This window comes from Mus pahari, chromosome 16 (genome assembly GCF_900095145.1).
Source record: "Mus pahari chromosome 16, PAHARI_EIJ_v1.1, whole genome shotgun sequence".
Classification (NCBI taxonomy): domain Eukaryota; kingdom Metazoa; phylum Chordata; class Mammalia; order Rodentia; family Muridae; genus Mus; species Mus pahari.
Window position 1 is genome coordinate 489629 of NC_034605.1, and position 19329 is coordinate 508957.

A 19329-nucleotide genomic window follows, 5' to 3' on the forward strand; every position below is an offset into this window, starting at 1 on the left:
GGACAAAACAAAGCCACATATTTATTAAACAGTCTTTTCCTTCTTGCCCTCCTAAGTTTCCTTTTAACCTAAACAGTAAATAAGACCAAATATCTAGACAGTCAAACACTGGGTTTTGGTTTTGTTTGTCTTTTTTAAATCTTTAAACCTGAGAATAAGTCAAGGTAAGCTTGGCCATGAGGTTGGTAGGGGGTGTGAGGGGGGAATACCCGTGATGCTTTGAAGATTCTCAAAGAAAACAAAAGAAATGCCATTTAAAATTATATTTTTTTCTTGACACTTTCTGAAATCTTTGGGTAGCAGACATACTACGAGGCCCCAAACATGCAAACACTGAATACTATGTATTGTGAACAAGTAGCCCCATGAAGGCAATATTCTTATAACACTGTAGCTTCTCTCAAAACAGGTTAAGAGGAAGATAAAGGAAATGCTGAGTTCCTGAATTCAGTTCATTTTAATGAAGCTTATTACAGTCTATTAAAGCCTGGAACAGTGAACTGGGGAAACTCTTAGGAAACCAAAAACTTGGATTATTTGCTGCATTTGTTTTGTTTTCACAGTGGACACCATGATTAGAACTCCCAGACCCAGAAAGATGAAAGTAAGTTTTTTCTTTATTGGGTTTTACTACACAGGGAAAATATCCCATCTAATCCCCAGAAGTTAATAAAAATTCAATCAGATATAACTCTGGCCAAGCTAAGTTTTATCCTATCAAAAAATTCTTGTATAAAACAAGTATCTGTTCAAATATAGCTTGCTTTTCAAGGGCATGCACAAAATACAAAGGTATTTAAATGTAGTGGATAGTAATTAAAAGTGCCTGCAAGTGACCTGAATTACACTGTCATCAGGGCCTGGGCCCCTCATGGATCTCACCCCTATTCAGATGGGCCACTCTCTGAGTGGCTCACTCTGCCTGGCATCCCAATGGGTCGTCTTAGTCACTGTTCTGTCTGTTCAAAGAAGCACAATGGCCAGCCACTATAGACTTCTAGAGAAGGTGATTAGAGACTTTTCTTCTGTGCGACTAAAAAACTCTTTTAAGGATTTCAGGTTCAGACATACAACCTTTGTAATGGTATCTATTGCTTCAAAATAAGATCAAGCTAGAAGTAAATCTTTCACAGTTTTTACACCTGAAATATATCATTAAGATGCCAATGTTTTAATGTAAAAGTAGAAAATATAGTAAAAAAATTCAGCACTTATTTGTCTCTGATCAGTATTAAACAGAAACAATATAATAAAAAAATAAAATTTATACATTTGCCTAAATTGAATTATCTGTTTGAGTCAAGATAAAAGGTTTCATAGTAACTGTGGTAGCCTCACTTTTCAAACACTAAAGGGGACAATTGTCTATTCCGACTTCTCAAGTAAGCAAATGGTGATTTATACATAGTTCACTTTCCATTTAACCACCAAATATCTACCGTTTATGTGCCCTGCAGTCCTTTTCAGAAACAACAGTAATATACTTGGCAAAGCCTTGAGCCATGGATTGTATATTAACACCATATAATACAATATGTAGGTAATAGAAAGTAGTCCCAAATACTTTTTCAGTTGTTAGACGAAAAACAAAACAAAAAATATCTTGAGCTCCATTTCCTGACATTTCAGTTGAGGTAACCTCTGCAAGTCTCAGCTCCACATTTACATTCGGTTCTGACCCTTTTTTTGGCAGGGCTGTGGTCAATAGAGTCTGAAGAGGTTTCTCCAGAACCTGGAAATACAGGAAGAGAAACATCTATTTGAGAACAGGGGCTGGAAGAGTAAAGAGTAGCCATGGTCTTTTAGAGGGCCAGAGTTCACTCCCAACATTCAAGTTAGCCACCTCCCTAGCCTCAAACTCCAGCTTCTGGCCTCCACGGCACCTGCATTCACATGCGCACACACAAATCTTTACCTTTATAAAAAAAAAAAAAAAAAAAAAAAAAAACCTTTACTTTAGCTGGGCATGATGGCATATGCCTTGAATCTCAGCACTTGGAAGGTAGAGGCAGGTGGATCTCTGAGTCTGAGGCCAGCCTGGTCTAGACAGTGAGTTCCAGGACAGCCAGAGCTACACTGTCAGTGTTTACTTTCTCAAGGCGTTGGTTAACTCCCAAGGAAATAAGTTTTGTGCTTCTGTGAATATCCTGAGACATTTCCTTCTGAGTTATTTTGAAAGATGGTATACACTAGTCAGAATACCTGCCATGATGACATTCATTGAGAAAGTCCAGTGCACAAGCATTCTTTTAACACATCACTAAGAGCACCTTGACATGAAATAGTAACAGCAGGTAAAGCACATTGTTTACAGAAGATATTCACGATCACAATACAGCCAACAGAATTAAGCACTTTAAAAAGCCAGATTCAAGAAGGAATAGAATTCATATTGATTGAAATGATACTTTTAATCCTGTCAATATATCTTTTAGTAAAAGTTCAAAAACTGTAGTCCATATTTTTATTAGTGTTATTATAAGTCAAGCTTCCAAATGGAAGTCCTGAGAAAAGTCAAGCTGAGCTAACTTGGAAGAAAGACCAAGTGCTGACTGTAGTTGTCGGATGGGCTCTGTGCCTTAAGTAAGATGACTTATCCCACAATTTCTTTCATGTTTAAAGAGATTTTTATCATCTCCACACATAATTTGTTTTGTTGATCCTCCTCCCTAGTGATTTCTTTCATCTTCAATGTTAGTTTGGTCCATGATCCAAAGACTTGCCTGCATTCTTGTACTGAAAGCAACCCCAGTAAGATTATTCTTAAACCATACCTTTCATTTGATAGTCAAAGGTCAGCTCTTCTCCAGCCTTTATGGTCCTTGTAGAGAACAATGCAATCCTGGGCAGCCGAGTATCAAGGTTATCGATGAAAACACTAAACACCTGAAGATTTGGGTCACACTAAAAAAGAACAATAAAATCTGTTCAAGTAAAAGTGCTAGAAGGTGCCTTCTATGCATCATATACAACTGTTAACTGCCCACAGGATCATTTTAAATACAGTTTTCATGTATAAGATCTTAATCATCCATACAAGAACAAAAAGATACAAGAAGTCAGATATCCAATATGTTGCTTCCACAATTAATGAGGTTTTTTTTTTTTTAATATTTACTTGTTTATTATATGTAAGTACACTGTAGCTGTCTTCAGACACTCCAGAAGAGGGCATCAGATTTCGTTACAGATGGTTGTGAGCCACCATGTGGTTGCTAGGATTTGAACTCAGGACCTTTGGAAGAGCAGTCGGCGCTCTTAACCACTGAGCCATCTCACCAGCCCCCAATTAATGAGATTTTTGTCTCAGCTTTTTTTTTTCCTGGAAAATTTTAATCTAATTTCCATTTATAACATGGGCATTTCACTTATAACTATTTCAATAAGATTTGTGTATATATATACTTTAAATAATTAGAATAGTTTTTGGTTTTGAAGACAGGGTTTCTCTGTGTAGCCCTTGTACTATCCTGAACTCATTCTGTTGAGACCAGGCTGGTCTCAAACCCACAGAGACCCACCTGCTTCTGCCTCAAGTGCTGGGGTTAAAGGCTCGCCATGGGCGCCATCACCACCTGGCTAGAGTAATTATTTTAAAATAAAACCAGCACCATGGAACTCAAGTTTTATACTGCATAATTTCATTACTTAGACTTTGATTTGGAATCGTTCAGTATTTCAGTAACACTAAACTACACATATGCAAGAAGCTCTAACAAGTCAGGCCAGGTAGGATGATGTGTGTGCTGGGCAGTAGAGCTGCCTTCTAGATTTCAAGGATCCCACATCTGGATTCAACCAATTGCAGAGTCAACTAACTATAGATTATAAAAGTATTTATTGAAAAGAAAATCATACCAGAGTCCTGACCATGTACAGACTGAGTGTTTGTGCCCTTAGTCTTAAACAATACAGTATAACTTTATATTCCATCAGGCATTAGAAGTAATCTATAGATGATTTAAAGTATAAAAGAGGCTATGTGGCTATGATCTCTCAAATTGAACGTAAGGAACTTGTAAGAATGTTGACATCTGCAGGAAGTGCTGGAACGAATCCCTTGGGATACAGAAGAATGGCCGAATCTCAGATTTATCAAGAAGAAATTACTTAAAACAAGCATTTAAACAAATCACACAACCAAAGAGGGAGTCCTGATACGTCTCTCACATTTCACTGTGATTCACACACAACTTTTGGTAAGCAATCTACCAGTTAACTTGGCTACATCTTTTAAGATCAGCTTTGTGATATACCCTCTAAGCTATATTTCATTATCTGTCATGTAGATATAAAATGATGATAGTACCAACCTCCTGGCCTTATTGCCTGGTACTTAAATGATGAAACTACGCAATATAAAATTTGAATTCCACTGTGCCAATTTTATTTTAAGATAATTACTCTAATTATACACACAATCTTTAAAAAGACTGCAGATCTAAGTTTTCCAAACATCAACTAAAAATTAGAATATTAATTTATAATTCAGGGAAATAATCCTAAATGCTCAAATGATCTAGAAATCCTTACATTTTACTTTAAAATGTTAACACAATGACATTAAAAACAAAAATCAAACAAACAAAAAAGCCCAACCCTGTTACTTTTAAGCTCTATCTATGAGAGGATTGTCCAAGATCCTCAGTAGATGCCTGAAACTGTCCAGAGTACCAAACCCTATATATGCTAGGGTTTTGTTCTAATAAGTTAACTTTACTTCAGACACAGTAAGAGATTAACTACTAACAAAAACTGAATTATTTAAAGTTACATGAGTGGCCTGTCTCTATGAAAATATCTTACTGTACTTTCACCTTGTGGCTTCAAGGAAACACCTCGGCAAATCCAAATCGCTAGTGTTACTAATCTTGTGCTTCTGGGTAATTACTGAGTAAAACAGGGATACTCGAACACATATAACATTCTGATGGTTGGCCTGATAATCCAAAGGCTTGCTAAGTGACTGTCAGGTAGCATACAGAGCATATATACACTAGGGATAGATGGATCACATCTACAGCAGTAGACTTCAACTCCTAATCAGAATAACAAACAACTTAAAACTATTGAACTATGTCTAGAAATCTCCACTGGGTATTTTTGGACCAGAGCTAAGTAGGCATCTGAAACTGTGAAAGTAAATTGTGGGTAAGGTGAAGGACTACCATACACTTAAAAATTTTTGTATTAACCTCATTAAGATAACTTTGTTAATATTCTTAAAACATTTTACTTAACTCCCTTGCTTATTAATCTTCTTCTGCTATCAGGTTATCTATTTACCCTATAAAGCTACTGGAAAATTTACATGAACTGAGATACAAACACTGTTATAGAACCTAGTCATTGTCAAACACCTCAATATGTATGTTCCTATTACAGCGATAACACCCTGATTTAACAGAAGCCCTTATACTAACATACTATGAGTGGCTGTGTAAGTGATTACCCTTCAATTGAGGAAAAGAACCATGCCAACAGAGCACTAATCTGAACCATCTTATCTCTCAGTGCTCCTTACACTATGATTCACAAAATGAGACACGTTTCCATAGCGAGCTGCATCCACTGTGAACTCATCAGACTCGTAGTCCAGATCGAAGAGGTAGGTGATCCCTTTGTTGTCATAGAACTGTCCCCGCCTCTCAGCCTCTTCACTTGTGATCACCTAAAGAGAAACAAAACAACAAAACAGGACAACTATAGCTTTATAGTGTTCTCTTTTTATGATAGGCTCTCTCCAACTTCTGGACTCAAACGGTCTTTCTACCTCAGTCACCCGTAGGACTACAGGTGACACTGTGTTCTCCAAAATCACAGAATAGTATAGTACTGTGGAACCAAAGAAACATTAAGCTATTAACACTGATACAAATACTTAAAAAGAAATTCAAGTTTCGGGGCTGGTGAGATGGCTCAGTGGGTAAGAGCACCCAACTGTTCTTCCAAAGGTCCGGAGTTCAAATCCCAGCAACCACATGGTGGCTCATAACCATCTGTAACAAGATCTGATGCCCTCTTCTGGAGTGTCTGAAGATAGCTACAGTGTACTTACATATAATAAATAAANAAATCTTNAAAAAAAAAAAAAAAGAAATTCAAGTTTCTTTTTAATCTATCTTATCTATTTATTATTTAAATATTTAAGTAAGATATATAGGAAAAAGTATTAAAAATTAGGGAAAGTGATAGGATGAGAGATTAAAAGTATAATTTGAGGTAGTTGAAATACGGTGCTTCATTATAATCAGGCTGTGCAAGAAGCTATCCAGCTATGCTATACAGGACAGAGATGAATAGAAGACTACCTTTATAAAGGTCTAAAGCACGGGTTCTCAAGTGCTGTGACCTAGTGCTATGACCCTTTAATACAGTTCCTCATGATGTGGTTGCCCCCAACCATAAAATTACTTTTGTTGCTACTCCATAACTAATTTTGCTACTGTTATGAATTGTAATATAAATATATGATGTGCAGGATATTTGATATATGACCCTGTAAAAGATCTGCTCAACTCCTAAAGGGGTAACATCCCATAGGCTGAGAACAACTGCTCTAAAGGCATACTGTTCCTATCTGTGAGCAAGAATAAATGAAGGCTGGTTAGAGGCAGTTTGTGTTTACTATGCAGTGAACTATTTGGAAAGCCTTATTGTTCAGAAGAGAGTCAGGAACTGCTTCAGCTCAAAAATCATAGTCCAGAGGCCGGGGTGTAACGCAGCAGGAGAGCATCCAGGCCCTGGCTAGGTTCATCCCTGTCGCCACGTTACCTGCACTTCTGTCCTTATGACCATAGCTTGATTATTAGTTCGGCTGAAGACTCCAACAGTGGTCAAGTGAAACTAGGCAACTAAATCTGGGTGCTGTAGTTAAACTAAAGTCCCTGTGCCTCAGTTTCCTCATTTGTAATAACGGAGAGAACTGCTCTTTCAGAGCTGAAGATTAGAAAGTTCATGTACTAAGATGCTTGCTTGTGTCCCATCCTGAGCACCACATTAATATTTATCAGAGTAAATATGCTAGTATTTGGTAATCAGAGAGTGGTCTGCAGCTCTAAGTGGCCAAAGTTTAGGTTACTGTTTTTTGATATAATAAATGCTTTAATACATATTTCATAATATCCATAAAGCATGTTTAATTAATAATACCCATCATGTTGATACAAAATAGGAAAAGAGATTTAATCATATTGGGCTAAGTAATGAAATAAATGTAACTTCTAAGTTTCAATGTCACCATGTATGTAGGCAGCATGTATAGGCAGTCCTTCTTAGGACTTTTGTGTGAATATAGTTGTTATATTTTAAAATTATATTTAAAAAATATGCTTTGGTCAGTGGCTATGAATGATAACTATGAATACATTATCTATTTGCTCATATAAAGTTTTACATTTCTAACTATGCCAATGAACCTTTCTCCTAAATGTGAAAATGGATTTCTACATATCTGCAAATGACATCAAAATATATCAAGTATTTACGTTAATAAGTTAGAAAGTATAAAGCTCAGAAGCATAGGGTGAATTTAATGTACCTCTCCAACATATTCCATGACAAAACTCATTCTTTTAATCTTCACAAGGGTTTTTACACCCCAGCCACAGCCATTGCTAGTTCTAAAGATGCACAGTGAATACTGTGTGCCTTTTTGTACAATCCTATTGGGACAATCAGGTCCACATCGACACCGTGAGTTGCATTCGTAGATGGGAGTGCCCGGTTGGATTTTAATTTGTTGCTTCTTATTATAAGCCAAAACAACTCCAGCTTCAGCAGGACAACATTTTTCAAAGAAGCAGTCTGAACATGAACACCCAAAGGTGGCTTCACTGTTTATGCTGATCCCAGGAGCTGGCCTGTATTCATTAATGTAGTAGAAGTCTAAAGGTGGGCCCTCCAAGTCGACAGTGTTTTCTACAAATATCATCCCTTTATGGTTCTTTCTTCTGTTGAGGTAATCTTGCCATCTCTGCAGAGCTATTCTTTGCTTAGCTTTCTGTACAATATACTCAGCAATTGCAGGTTGCAAGAATTTATTGCCTTTTGTAGTGACAGCCTTGCATTTCCTTTCCTGAGATAAATAAGTATTCTTGTCATCAGAGAACTGCCGCAGGAGCTGTGGACACCTGAGGTTTCTCAAGGGCTCCCAGGTATTTGTAGAATCTGGCCATCCTTTCCATTTTACAAGATAATATTCCACACCCTTAAAATAGAAAAGAAAACACACATCAGATTATGACAGTCTCTATAATGCACTTCTCTTAATTCAAACTGCAGAGTCACAAGTTTATAAGAGAAAAGTAAGAGTCATACAAAACAAACTTTTGTGTGCTATGTGAAACACTGAATTTAGTGGGCTATAACAACTAACAACAGGCCAACGGGTCCCAGCCAGGGAAAGATAAAGGCACTGAAATCTATGACTATTTTACCAAATAGTATTAGGTCAAAGTATTTACCTTGATCATGGAAACAGGTGGTCCCAGAGCAAACGTTAGGCTAGTAGCTCATATGGCTAGCATAGCTGCATGCATTCTCTAAAGGTATGGAAACGGACAAACATCCCTTAGCTGTTCTAAAGATAAGCTGGGTAAGTGACTGCTATCCACAGGTAGCTAATGAGAACCTGAAATGTGGCTAGGCTACTCTCAAATGATAGACTTCGTGTATAAATATTGCACTGAATTTCAAGAAAGTAAATGGGACGGGGGACAAACTATCTTTACCTTTAAAAATGATTGTATGTTGAAAAATTTTATACTGAATCAATTACTGAAAACAATTACTACCATCAATGTGCATTGCAGTGCACATGTTTCTTCAAGGCATTAATATTCTAGTGAATGCTGACGAGTAAAAGCTATGAGTGGCTTAAGTAGCTAGCAGGCATGAAAGACAGCAAAGGTCCACTTTTTATCACCTAGTTACTTTATGGTTTCTGAAATCTCTTTACAAACAGTGGCTGTTTTCTTTTCTCAAGGTCAGCAGATGCCATTGCTAAGGGCCCTATTTAAAAAGAGTTCATGTACATGAGTAAATTCTAAAGTGATGTCTTTCAGTAATCAGTTCTTCATCTTAGAATAGCTAGCACATATCCACAGGCCCAGAGTAAAGCCAGAAATGTTCTTGAAATATCAAAGTGTATATGGGGGGGGGGGGGCTCAGTGGTTAAGAACACTGGCTGTTCTTCCAGAGTACCTTGGGTTCAATTCTCAGCACCCACACTGCAGTTCACAACTGAAATTCCAGCTGCAACACCCTTACATAGACACACATGCAGGCAAAACATCAATGCACACGAAATAAATATCGAAGTGATTGTACATCATTTGCTGCTTTTAGGTTTGTTTGTTTTGTTTTATTTTGTTTTTTAAACATGACATCTATTTCTGTGTATATACTTGTGTTGGTGCTCGTGTCCATGGTACGTGAGTGCAGGCTGATGGTAAGATGTAGTTCTCTATGCCCACCAATGGGTCTCAAGGATTAAATTCAGGTTGTCCACCTTGGTGGCAAGGGCCTCTACCCACTAGCTATTTTCTGAACTTGTGGATATTTAAAAAACATTACTTATTGCAATACATTTGCCTATGACAATTTCAGTAACTTTTACCATAAAGCAAGGATAGACATAATAGCTATTTTACTATTACATACCCCCCCCGACCCCTGGCCAGCATACACATAGAACTAGAGTTTAAACTCCCTGCCTGAAGCACATCCACACTGAGGTATAACCCCAGCCATAACCCAAATTGGGTTCAAAAATAGTTGCAAAGGGGGCTGGAGAGATGGCTCTTCAGTTAAGAGCTGACTGCTCTTCCAGAGGACTCAGGCTCAATTCCTAGCTCCCATATGGCAGCTCACAACTGTCTGTACCTCCAGTTCCAGCGGATCTGACACCCTCACACAGCATGCATGCACACAAAACACCACTGCACATGAAATAACAAGAAATAAATAAATAAAGTTGCACATCCACAAGTGAACTTACTTTATCGTCAGTATCAATACCTTAATGTTTACTATGTTCTACTCATCCATCAGTAATTCTTTTTTTGTTTGTTTGTTTGTTTTTCAAGACAGGGCTTCTCTGTATAGCCCTGGCTGTCCTGGAACTCACTGTGTAGACCAGGCTGGCTTCGAACTCAGAAATCCACCTGCCTCTGCCTCTGCCTCCCAAGTGCTGGGATTAAAGGCATGCGCCACCACGCCCGGCCCATCAGTAATTCTTATGAATTGAAAAACTCTGTTTCATTTGGGAAACTGTTCATAATATATTGTTTTTTTTTTTTTTTCTGTTAAACTGTGTTTTAAGATGTGAGGATATGTTGTATATACATTATATTTACATAAGTATGTATGTATGATCATTCCAGAGAGGAGAACTGGAAAGCCTTGCTATACAACAGTGTGTCAAACTGAGCCTCGCTAAGGCCTAGTTCTTCCTCTAGTCAAGTAATGATAATTTGGAACTGTTGGTACCAGAATCTACTTACACCGAAGTAGATATGAGAGCCAACTGGCATTGTCTTAACTCATCTACTCCCTATAATTCTTAAGATTTGATTTCTGACCCCAGAAGAAGGCAGTGACACACTGGTCCTTTTACTGCAGAAAACAATACAAGTTAAGTGCTGGCACCAAGTTCATAACTATGTCACCACCTGAATCAAACTTAACACCACTGAGGCTCACTGCCCAGGTGACTTCCTCAACTGGTTAATCTTGGATAAGGCACTTGTATTTAAAATGACCAAGGCTTATATATTACCACATTGGTAACTACTCAATTTCTTTATTGTAAATATATTTATTTATACTTATACAGAATAGATAAGCATAAGAATACAGGATTGATTTTGACAAACACTTTGGAAATTTTTTTATCTCTGGTTTGTAGCCTTATTTTATAAGCATATTTTGTTTTTAAAATCTGAAAAAGAGATTTCTATCTTTGAAAAATAAAATTACTTTATAAAAACCACTGACTTTTAGGCAAATTTAATTAATTCAGTAACCTACAATTCCAAATAAAAGCTAAAAAAGAAATTGGCTTTTATCAGACCTAGGAGGTCTGATGAACTACAAGGTGTAAAATCCCTTTGGGAGATAAGGCAGTATGTGAAATAAACATCAATGCTTCCATTTCAATATTAAATACCAAAATAACATAGCCATACCATTAAAACAGAAAGAAGAAAATCTTCCTAAGTCACCTAATTTTTAAAAAGTGCAGAAGAAAGTAGTAGAAACTATACTGTCAAAGACTGACAGGTTATTTTTATGAATAGAACATAGTAGGCTAGATAAGAGCAAAACCTGTGGCTTGTAAGGAAGCATTAAAAAAAAAAAAAGCCAAAGTTAAGAGATGGTGTGTCTAGTTTTAAGCTGAGAATGTGAAAAGGACAATGCTATGCCAACAAGTAACTGTGGACAACGCTAGGCACCTACTTACAATTCTTAGAAAGCATGGTCCACTAACGCCACTTTACAATCTAACTACCAAGCCAATTGAGGCTTCTGTCCTCAGGTAACCTGACCTCTCTGCAGCAGTAGCCACCACTTTACACTCCTTAGGGGTCAATGTATGATTTTCTCTGTATTTTTGTTTTTTTCTACTTTCTTTTTGGCCGCGGCTTCTTGGTCCCTCTTTGTATTAGATACTTGTTTCTCTTCTTGAGACTCTGAGAAACACTCTAAAGCCATGTCACTTGGGTAACTCCAGGTCACTGAGATTCCAGCTCTAACACTCCTTCTGGGCAGCCTTCTCACCTCACTGATGATACAACAATCATATGCTGATGATTCCCAGACTTTACCTGCTGCTCAGAGAGTCAACAGCCTCCTGAGGCCCAACCATGCTCAGGAATTCACCTGCTTCTCCTAAACACTCTTCTGTATGACTCATCTACTGTAAGACCCTCATCCACCTACTGACACAAGCTGAGAAGTAGGTAGGCTATCGTAGTTCCTTCTCTCTACTCTAGTCCATCATCAAGTCTCATTAGAGATGGGCTTCTTCCTACCCATCTCCATTACAGAAGATTAGTAACTTTTGGCTCTCAGTTCTTATCTAGATTATCATACTAATCTTCCAGATTGTCTCCCTGCCTCCAAACTGGTAATTCTCCAATTTGTCCTTCATGATGAAAGCTTAAGGTTTATTTTATAAAAACAAAAAATCCATAGAACCACTTACTGCTCTATTGTGCTTTGCTTGCAAATTCCCCTGCTGCCTACATAGAGGTTCAACCTTCCATTTATAACAAAAAAAAAAAAAAAAAAAAAAAAGTCAGGGCAGGAAGATGCCTTAGCAGGTAAAGGCACACCTACTCCAGGCCTGAAAACTGGAGTTTGATCTCCAGTCCCCACATAGTACAAGGAGAGAACCAACTCAAAGTTGTCCTCTGAACCCTACATATTGCAACTCTAGGTTTGGAAGGGCAGAGAGGCAGATTCTGGGAGCCCCATGACTAGTCAGCATCCCAAATGGAATGCATCTGCTTAGTGAGAGATCCTGTCCTAGAGGAATAAGGCTAAGACGGATGGATGGATGGATGGTCTTTCTGTAGCTTCCACACGTGCTCACAGAAACACACACACACACACACACACACACACACACACACACACACACACACACAATATAAATAAATATATGAAAAGTATTTTTAGAATGAACAAAGGATCTGAATAATTAGTTCATCACAACAGATACAAACGTCCAGTAAGAGAATGATAAGATTTGAACATCATTACCCTCCAGAAAAATGTAACTAAAGGCCACAATGAGATGCACTTCTCATGACTATGAGCTACAGAGAAACTAAAGCTCATACTCTGCTGGTGTAGAAGCATAAGGGTACAGAGTTCTGGAAAAGGTTGGCAGTTCCCAAAAAGAGATCAACAAAAATATCTTAGGATCTAAGATATCGAGCAATTCCACTCCAAGAGAAATGAAAACTATGTCCATAAAGAAGTTTGCATATGAACATCATAACAGCACTGTTTATAATAGCCCCCAGATGGAAACAACTCAAAATTTGTCTGTCCCACAATAAATGTGATACCTCAACACAATTGAACATATCTGGCAACAGAAAGGGAAGAAGTATGATCTTACACTACCAGAGAGAGCCTGAAACATCATTTCAGGCCGGGCCTCTGAAACCAGAGGCAGGTGGACCTCTGTGAGTTTGAGGCCAGCCTCATCTTCAGAACAGGAAAGGCTACCTAGAGAAACCCGATCTTGAAAAACCAAAAGGAAAAAGAAATTATTCCAAGGGTGAGTCCAGTGGTGCAGACTTGTAATCTCAGCTCCTCAGACAGCTAAATCGAAGAGGAGTCCACATTCAAGACTTTTCTGGGCTTCAGAGTGAACTGAAGGCCAACCTGTGCTACTTTAGCAAGGCTTCATTTCAAAATGAAAAATAAAGGGCTAGGGAATATAACTCAGTGGTAGGGCACTTGCCCAGTTCATGCTCCATCATTCAAAGTAAGTGAAGCTAGTAACTCAGAAACAGGTATCAGACATACACTGAGAATGACAGGGACACGATGGAAGAGCACCTGCTCCAGAAAGATGAGGACCCAAGTTCCAGTCACAGAGGTCATAAGAAGCCAGGAAAGCCGCATGCACCTCTAATCCCAGTGCTGCTGGACACAGAGACAGGACTGCTGAGACCTGCTGTCTACCAGCCTAGCTCAGGGTTCAACTATAGACCAGGTCTCAAAGCAATCAGGCAGGGAGACAAAGCAGAACAAGAGGTCCTTCTCTGGAACGCAGAGCTGGAGGAGAGGAAGAAGGGGATAGGACATCCCCAAAACTCTACAGAAACAGAAAATAGACTTAGCAGTTTCTTAGGGTCAGTAATTGAAATTTGGGCAGCAATGGTTAGGTTTGGAGATTTTGTTTAGAGTAATGAAAGAATGCTCTAAAATTGACTGACTCTGAATAAACCAAGATTTGAACTGTACACTTTTAAACAAATTATATCTCAATAAAACACTATTTTTAAATGAATTAGAAGGAAAATAAAAGAACTAGCTGTGCGAGTAGAGAAAGGAGGCCAAAGGGACCCAAAGGTCAGAGAAGATGTAAATACAGTTTACTGATTGTCACGAGTGGGAAAGAGCTTAGTATTAAAAAGACACTAGCAGGAAATATACATTATGCAAATAATGCCAGCACCGACGAGGCTAGAGCATGGTGGCTGTGAGTTCAAGGTCAACCTGGGACTAAATAGAACAGAAACCAGAGGTTTAGGCAAAGCCCTGAGGAAGTAGACAGTGAGAAAATGGTGACATCTTTGAGAGACTGAGGACAGAGATAACTAATGATGGAGGTGAGCTGAATGTTAAAGGTTAACTCATGGAAGGAGGGGTGCCTTCAGCTGAATATGAGAATGTAAGGGGAGAGGAGAGATCCAAAATAGTAACAAACACTGGGAAAACCAAACACAAAGAAGAAAAAAGCAGCAGGGAAAAATCCTGTCTAGTAGAACTGAGCAACATGAGAACAGGAGAAATTTGGGGTTTTGCTTTTTTTTTTTTTTTTTTTTGCGTGTGGACTGAAAGCATTATTGGGGCTTTATGTTTGCTGGGCTCTAACACTGAGCTGTAGTTTCCTTTAAAAAGTTCTTAAAACTAAGTTTTAAGGAGTCTAAGTTGCCCAAGATGGACTTGAACTTGTGAGCTTCCTATTTCAGCCTTGATAGTAGCTGGGATTCCAGGTCTACCTGGTTCAGCAGGCACTGCTTAATGGAGTTAATGCATATGATCAAATGATAATCTCACCTGGACTGCTCAGTCTAGGGCCTGTAAACCACGATGGCACACGATTAGGCTCTTTTACAAGCAGGATGTTGAGGGTGTTGGGAGAGATGCTAGACCAAGATCTCTGTGCTGGGGCAGGCAATGCTACCACAGGAAGACAGCATTTCAAAGGATGAAGTGGACTTAAGCTCAGCAGAAATGGAAGAAAAAAAAAAATCACATAATTTAAGTCGGACTCTTGGTTATTTATCTGCAAGAACTGATATTAATAGCCAGTTCTCAGAGGAAGGCTACAAGTAAATGGATTATGGAAAATATAATTATGGGATTTAGGTAAAACAGATTCTTAGAAGAACTGATTTGATCACATTGTAAGCTATGAAACAGTGGACTGAAATGACCATACAAGTCAGTCCATCCTATCACACCACACCTGTAGGGCACCGAGTCGGACAGAATGGCAGGATACACATGCTTGCCGCTACTCCGGGAGGACATTCAATATTCTAGAGCTTGCTTGAAACCTGGGTTCCTGCCAGTGATACCGGAAATAGGATCCAGGAACAACACGAATTGCAAGACAAACCAATCAGGCCTAACAATTTGCTCTGGGAATCCATATGCAAACAGTCAAGAGTAGGATGCAGGATATAAACACCCTAAATATTCTAATGCAAAAGCATGTGACACTTCAGAATCCCCTCAGTGTTGAACGAGTAAGTCTATGACTTACAACCTTAAACAAGAAGAGCTTCGCTCATCTTGAGGCTCTTTTTATGTTAGAAAAACATGAAACACTGCAGTGTAGACAGGTCTCTGCCAAGGGGCTGGACATTGCCTTACCTTTGCTACCTTGTAGTCACACAAGTACTCCACCTCATAATTGTTTAGATTCCTTTTGGTGATTCCAATCGATTTACATGTGAGCTTTTCTTTTCTACATAATTCCTGGAGAGTATCAAGTGAAACTAGGCAAGGCACACACCAGGCTACAATAAGAAAATAGAATTCTTTACCAATAAAATAGCTACTAGGCTGAAACAAAAACTTAAAACCCTCTCAACTGACAATGTTATAGTCTAGGAACGCATATGACAAGAAGCTACATATGTGTGTTTAAGAAAAAGTTACAGGATAAAGAACTAGTTTTGGTAAATCGGCTTACTTTCCTGTGGACATCCCACTTTTACCCACAATGCCTAATTCTTGCTTGACTAATTAAAATATTTCATACCTAAAATTTCTTAAGGTCACATATAAATGCGAAGGTAAAATGAAGAAAATATTTTTTTCTGTTCCATTATATTCTACACAGAATATAACTGTTCTCCTAATAAACAGCTAAGACATATTAGAAATATATCTAAAATATATTCTAAAACAGCCACAATTTAAAAGAAACTTCGCTTCTTTTAGTCAGACGATAAGAATTTAAATCTGAAATCCATATCCTACTTTTCCCATTTTGGAAAACGTCAAGAGATTACTTTGTGCATGGTGAAATGTACTTTCAACATGCATAAACCAGAGAATTTTACTTTAAATGGAGAGCATGGTGAGCTTTGTAATGCTTGTTTCCTGCAGTTTTCAAGCCAGCAGTTACAAAACAGAATACAAGGTGGAAATAATCCATAAGCCAGACTTGAAAATCAGACATACTAAACAATGCCCGTATGGAGGCCAGAAATGAACTGTATTCCATCCTGGATTTAAAAATAGAATTACACAACTGATGTCTAGAAAAATGTAACAAACTTCACTACACGGCCAGTGTCAGGATAAATACTAGATGATCGTAAGCCCTCTGCTCTACCCGAAGCTACACAACTTTGGGGGGTTTCCATCTTTTTGTGTATGGGATTTACTTAAAAAAAAAGTGTAGTTTGTTGAATAGAGGTGACCAAAGAAAATGTATCTGTAACTCATCAAGCTGTATTTAGTTTTCCGAAATGGTGGGCAAAAACGTTTTGAGGTAAGTTTCCAGGAAGGGAGAGCATAACCGCTCACATTCCCCCGCAGTCCTTCCTTATACCCGGCAGTAAGGACTTCATTGTCAGAAACCACTAAGCATAGCTTCCGAACTCCAGTCTCTGCAAACAACTCATATTTCTGGCACCTGCAAAAAGACTTTGCCTCAAATTTGCCAGAATACATTGATTTGCTTAGGTGTGGCGGTTTGGAGACAAGAAAGCTGTAAAAACGTCTCATAAATCGCTTCTAAAAATCTTAAGGCTGTTTTGTCTTAATGCTAATCTCCTTATGCTAATCATCTGCAAAGGAGAGTCCTCTTGTTTATGTAACCGAGGTGTTTGCTGTTTTATTTATCTTTTCAATTTTTACCCCTAGTCGAGAATCCGAAAACACAACCCTATAATGGAGGGTGGTGTTGAGGGAATCAACGTACACATATTCGTATGAAAACGTCATAACGAAGCGTTAGGTGTAATTACAATGCACCGCCCCTCGCGACAGGAATGCTACATTTTGGAGCATCCCGGAATATTAAAAAGAAAAATTGCCAACACTTGGTTTACAAAACCCCACAGCCTAAAAATGATGAGAGGAAAACGCCTCTGTCTAGATTATAACATCCCGTTTATAAAAAAATCATTCCACCATCCCATCCCCACCACGCTTCAAGGAAGCAAGAGCTACGGGAATAATAGTGTCACCATCTGAGTGGAGCGGAGGAAAGAGCCGGAGAACCACCTTTTCGTTCCCGAAGGCTTTTTGCACACCCCAGCCTTTCAAAGGGCGCGCGACTCGAGCGCACGCACGCGCACTGCGTGCCCCCCGGCTTCAGCATCCACAGAAAACACCCCGCAAGTTCCCGCCGGGCCCCCCAAAGTTTCCAGGCGCTCGGGGCTGCGTCTGCAGGCGCTTCGCGGCGAGGCCGGACCCGCTCGAACGCAGGCACCGGCGGGGGTTCCCTTTCTCCTGCCCCGCCACCCCCCCCCCCGGCTCGGAGGTGGCGACCGCCGCGCCGCGTGTGCTTTCTTTCCTGCTCACCCTTGAAGAAGGCACCTCGTGCACACTCGTCGCCAAAGACCGCGGCCCGCCGAGCTCCGGACCTGGCTCGCTGGGAGCCCGCAGCCGGCGGCGAGCGTCGCGCCGTCAGGGTGTCCGCGCGGCGGCGTCTCGCCGTTCGCCTGGCCTTGGGCCTCGGGGGCGGACCCGGAGCCCGGTGACACCGCGCTGCGGCCTCACGGCCCCGTGCCTCGGCCCTGGCCGCCGCCATCTTGCGGCTCTTTCATTCAAACTGGCGCGGTCAGCCCGAGGAACTCAGCTGGCCGCACGCCCCGCCCCGGCCCGCGAGGGACTCCGGAGCTGGGAGGCGGCGAGGAGCGAGGCGTTCTGACGTCACGGAGGCCGACCCCGGCCGTGGCAGCCACCGCGCCTGCGCCGCGCGGGGGGGCGGGCAGGGGGCGGAGCCTTCCGTGGAAGCTGGCCCTGCCCCTCGCTGGCTCCTCCCTCGCTTTGATTTCGGAGGATGCTTGCCACGATTCCCCAAGCGGTGCCCGGAGTCTCTTCACAAAGACCTGGCGTGCCCGCTGCGCGGGGTTAGTGTGCGCAGGTAGCTCCTTTCCCACTCTTGTTCCTCAGCACCTCAACCCAACCAAGCCCCACTACTTTTCCTTTCACTCCACACCACCACGACTCAGGATCTTAACATTTGACTGCATGTTGGGTTCACCTGGAGAGATGCTGTCTGTTTAAAATCACTCAAAAAGATTCTGATGCGTTCCTGTGGCCATGTAGAAGCTGAACTCAAAGGAAGAGCCTGACAATTGTCAGAATCCAACCAACCCCGCCAAGAACTCGTCTTAGTTGAGGCAAACTTACAAGTTACACTTAGGACAAGGACTTACTAACATTATTAACAGCCTTAAGCTGAGGGCAGGTTTTAGCCATATGTGGTTGGGGAGAATCAGGTCGATCTCGGTTTTACCATTGTAAATCTGAAAACTTGTAAAAGGAACCTTTATACATAAAAGACTTGTCTGTAATTCCATAAGCAAGTCATGTCACTGCTAATCACAAGCACATACTGCCTGTCTCCTCTTCAGCCAAAAAAGCCTAGCTACCTTGACCTCTCCATTGCTCCCCTTCCAGTCACTTCCCACCCAGCGAAGGAGAGTTTAAAACAGAAGCAAGCCCCGCAGACTTGCTTTGTCTGAGACTCACATTCAAGTCCTCATCCTCTTGCTTCCACTTTGGTGTGCTGGGATTACAGGTGCTACCCAGAGCCCCCTTCTCCCCCAATAAACACTTTAAACTGGTCTAGATCAAAGGATTGCCTCTCAGGCATTCTGTCTGTTCTCTAGCTCTTCTTAAAAAAGCTTTTGTCAAAATCTGTCAGGGTATAAATATTTTTGGTCTTGCTAAGTTTCATTTTAAAATTTGGCAAAGGGGCTGGGAAGATGGCTCAGCAGTTAAGAGCACCGACTGTTCTTCCAAAGGTCCTGAGTTCAAATCCAAGCAATCACATGGTGGCTCACAACCATTTGTAATGGGGTCCGATGCCCTCTTCTTTTTTTTTTTTTT

At 40.2% G+C, this 19329-nt stretch overlaps 1 protein-coding gene across 1 annotated transcript; it reads right to left on the reverse strand.

The window, feature by feature from the left end:
• Positions 1–599: 599 nt before the first annotated feature.
• On the reverse strand, positions 600–18064 carry Suv39h2 (suppressor of variegation 3-9 homolog 2). Its single transcript, XM_021215302.2, has 6 exons — positions 17794–18064; positions 15628–15773; positions 7541–8209; positions 5525–5671; positions 2775–2904; positions 600–1732 (listed from the first exon to the last, which is right to left on the reverse strand). Exons 1-6 carry the CDS (start codon positions 18020–18022, stop codon positions 1626–1628), a joined length of 1428 nt encoding a protein of 475 aa, XP_021070961.1. The 5' UTR covers positions 18023–18064; the 3' UTR covers positions 600–1625.
• Positions 18065–19329: the final 1265 nt, after the last annotated feature.

What these genes read in the sequence shown, in the direction of transcription:
- Suv39h2 (XM_021215302.2), bottom strand. Translation starts at nt 18,022, where the DNA reads ATGGCGGCGGCCAGGGCCGAGGCACGGGGCCGTGAGGCCGCAGCGCGG. An exon ending in ACGAGGTGCCTTCTTCAAGG is followed by an intron (nt 15,774 to 17,793) that starts GTGAGCAGGAAA and finishes TTCTTATTGTAG; the next exon opens with CCTGGTGTGTGCCTTGCCTA. An exon ending in GTGACTACAAGGTAGCAAAG is followed by an intron (nt 8,210 to 15,627) that starts GTAAGGCAATGT and finishes TTCTATTTTAAG; the next exon opens with GGTGTGGAATATTATCTTGT.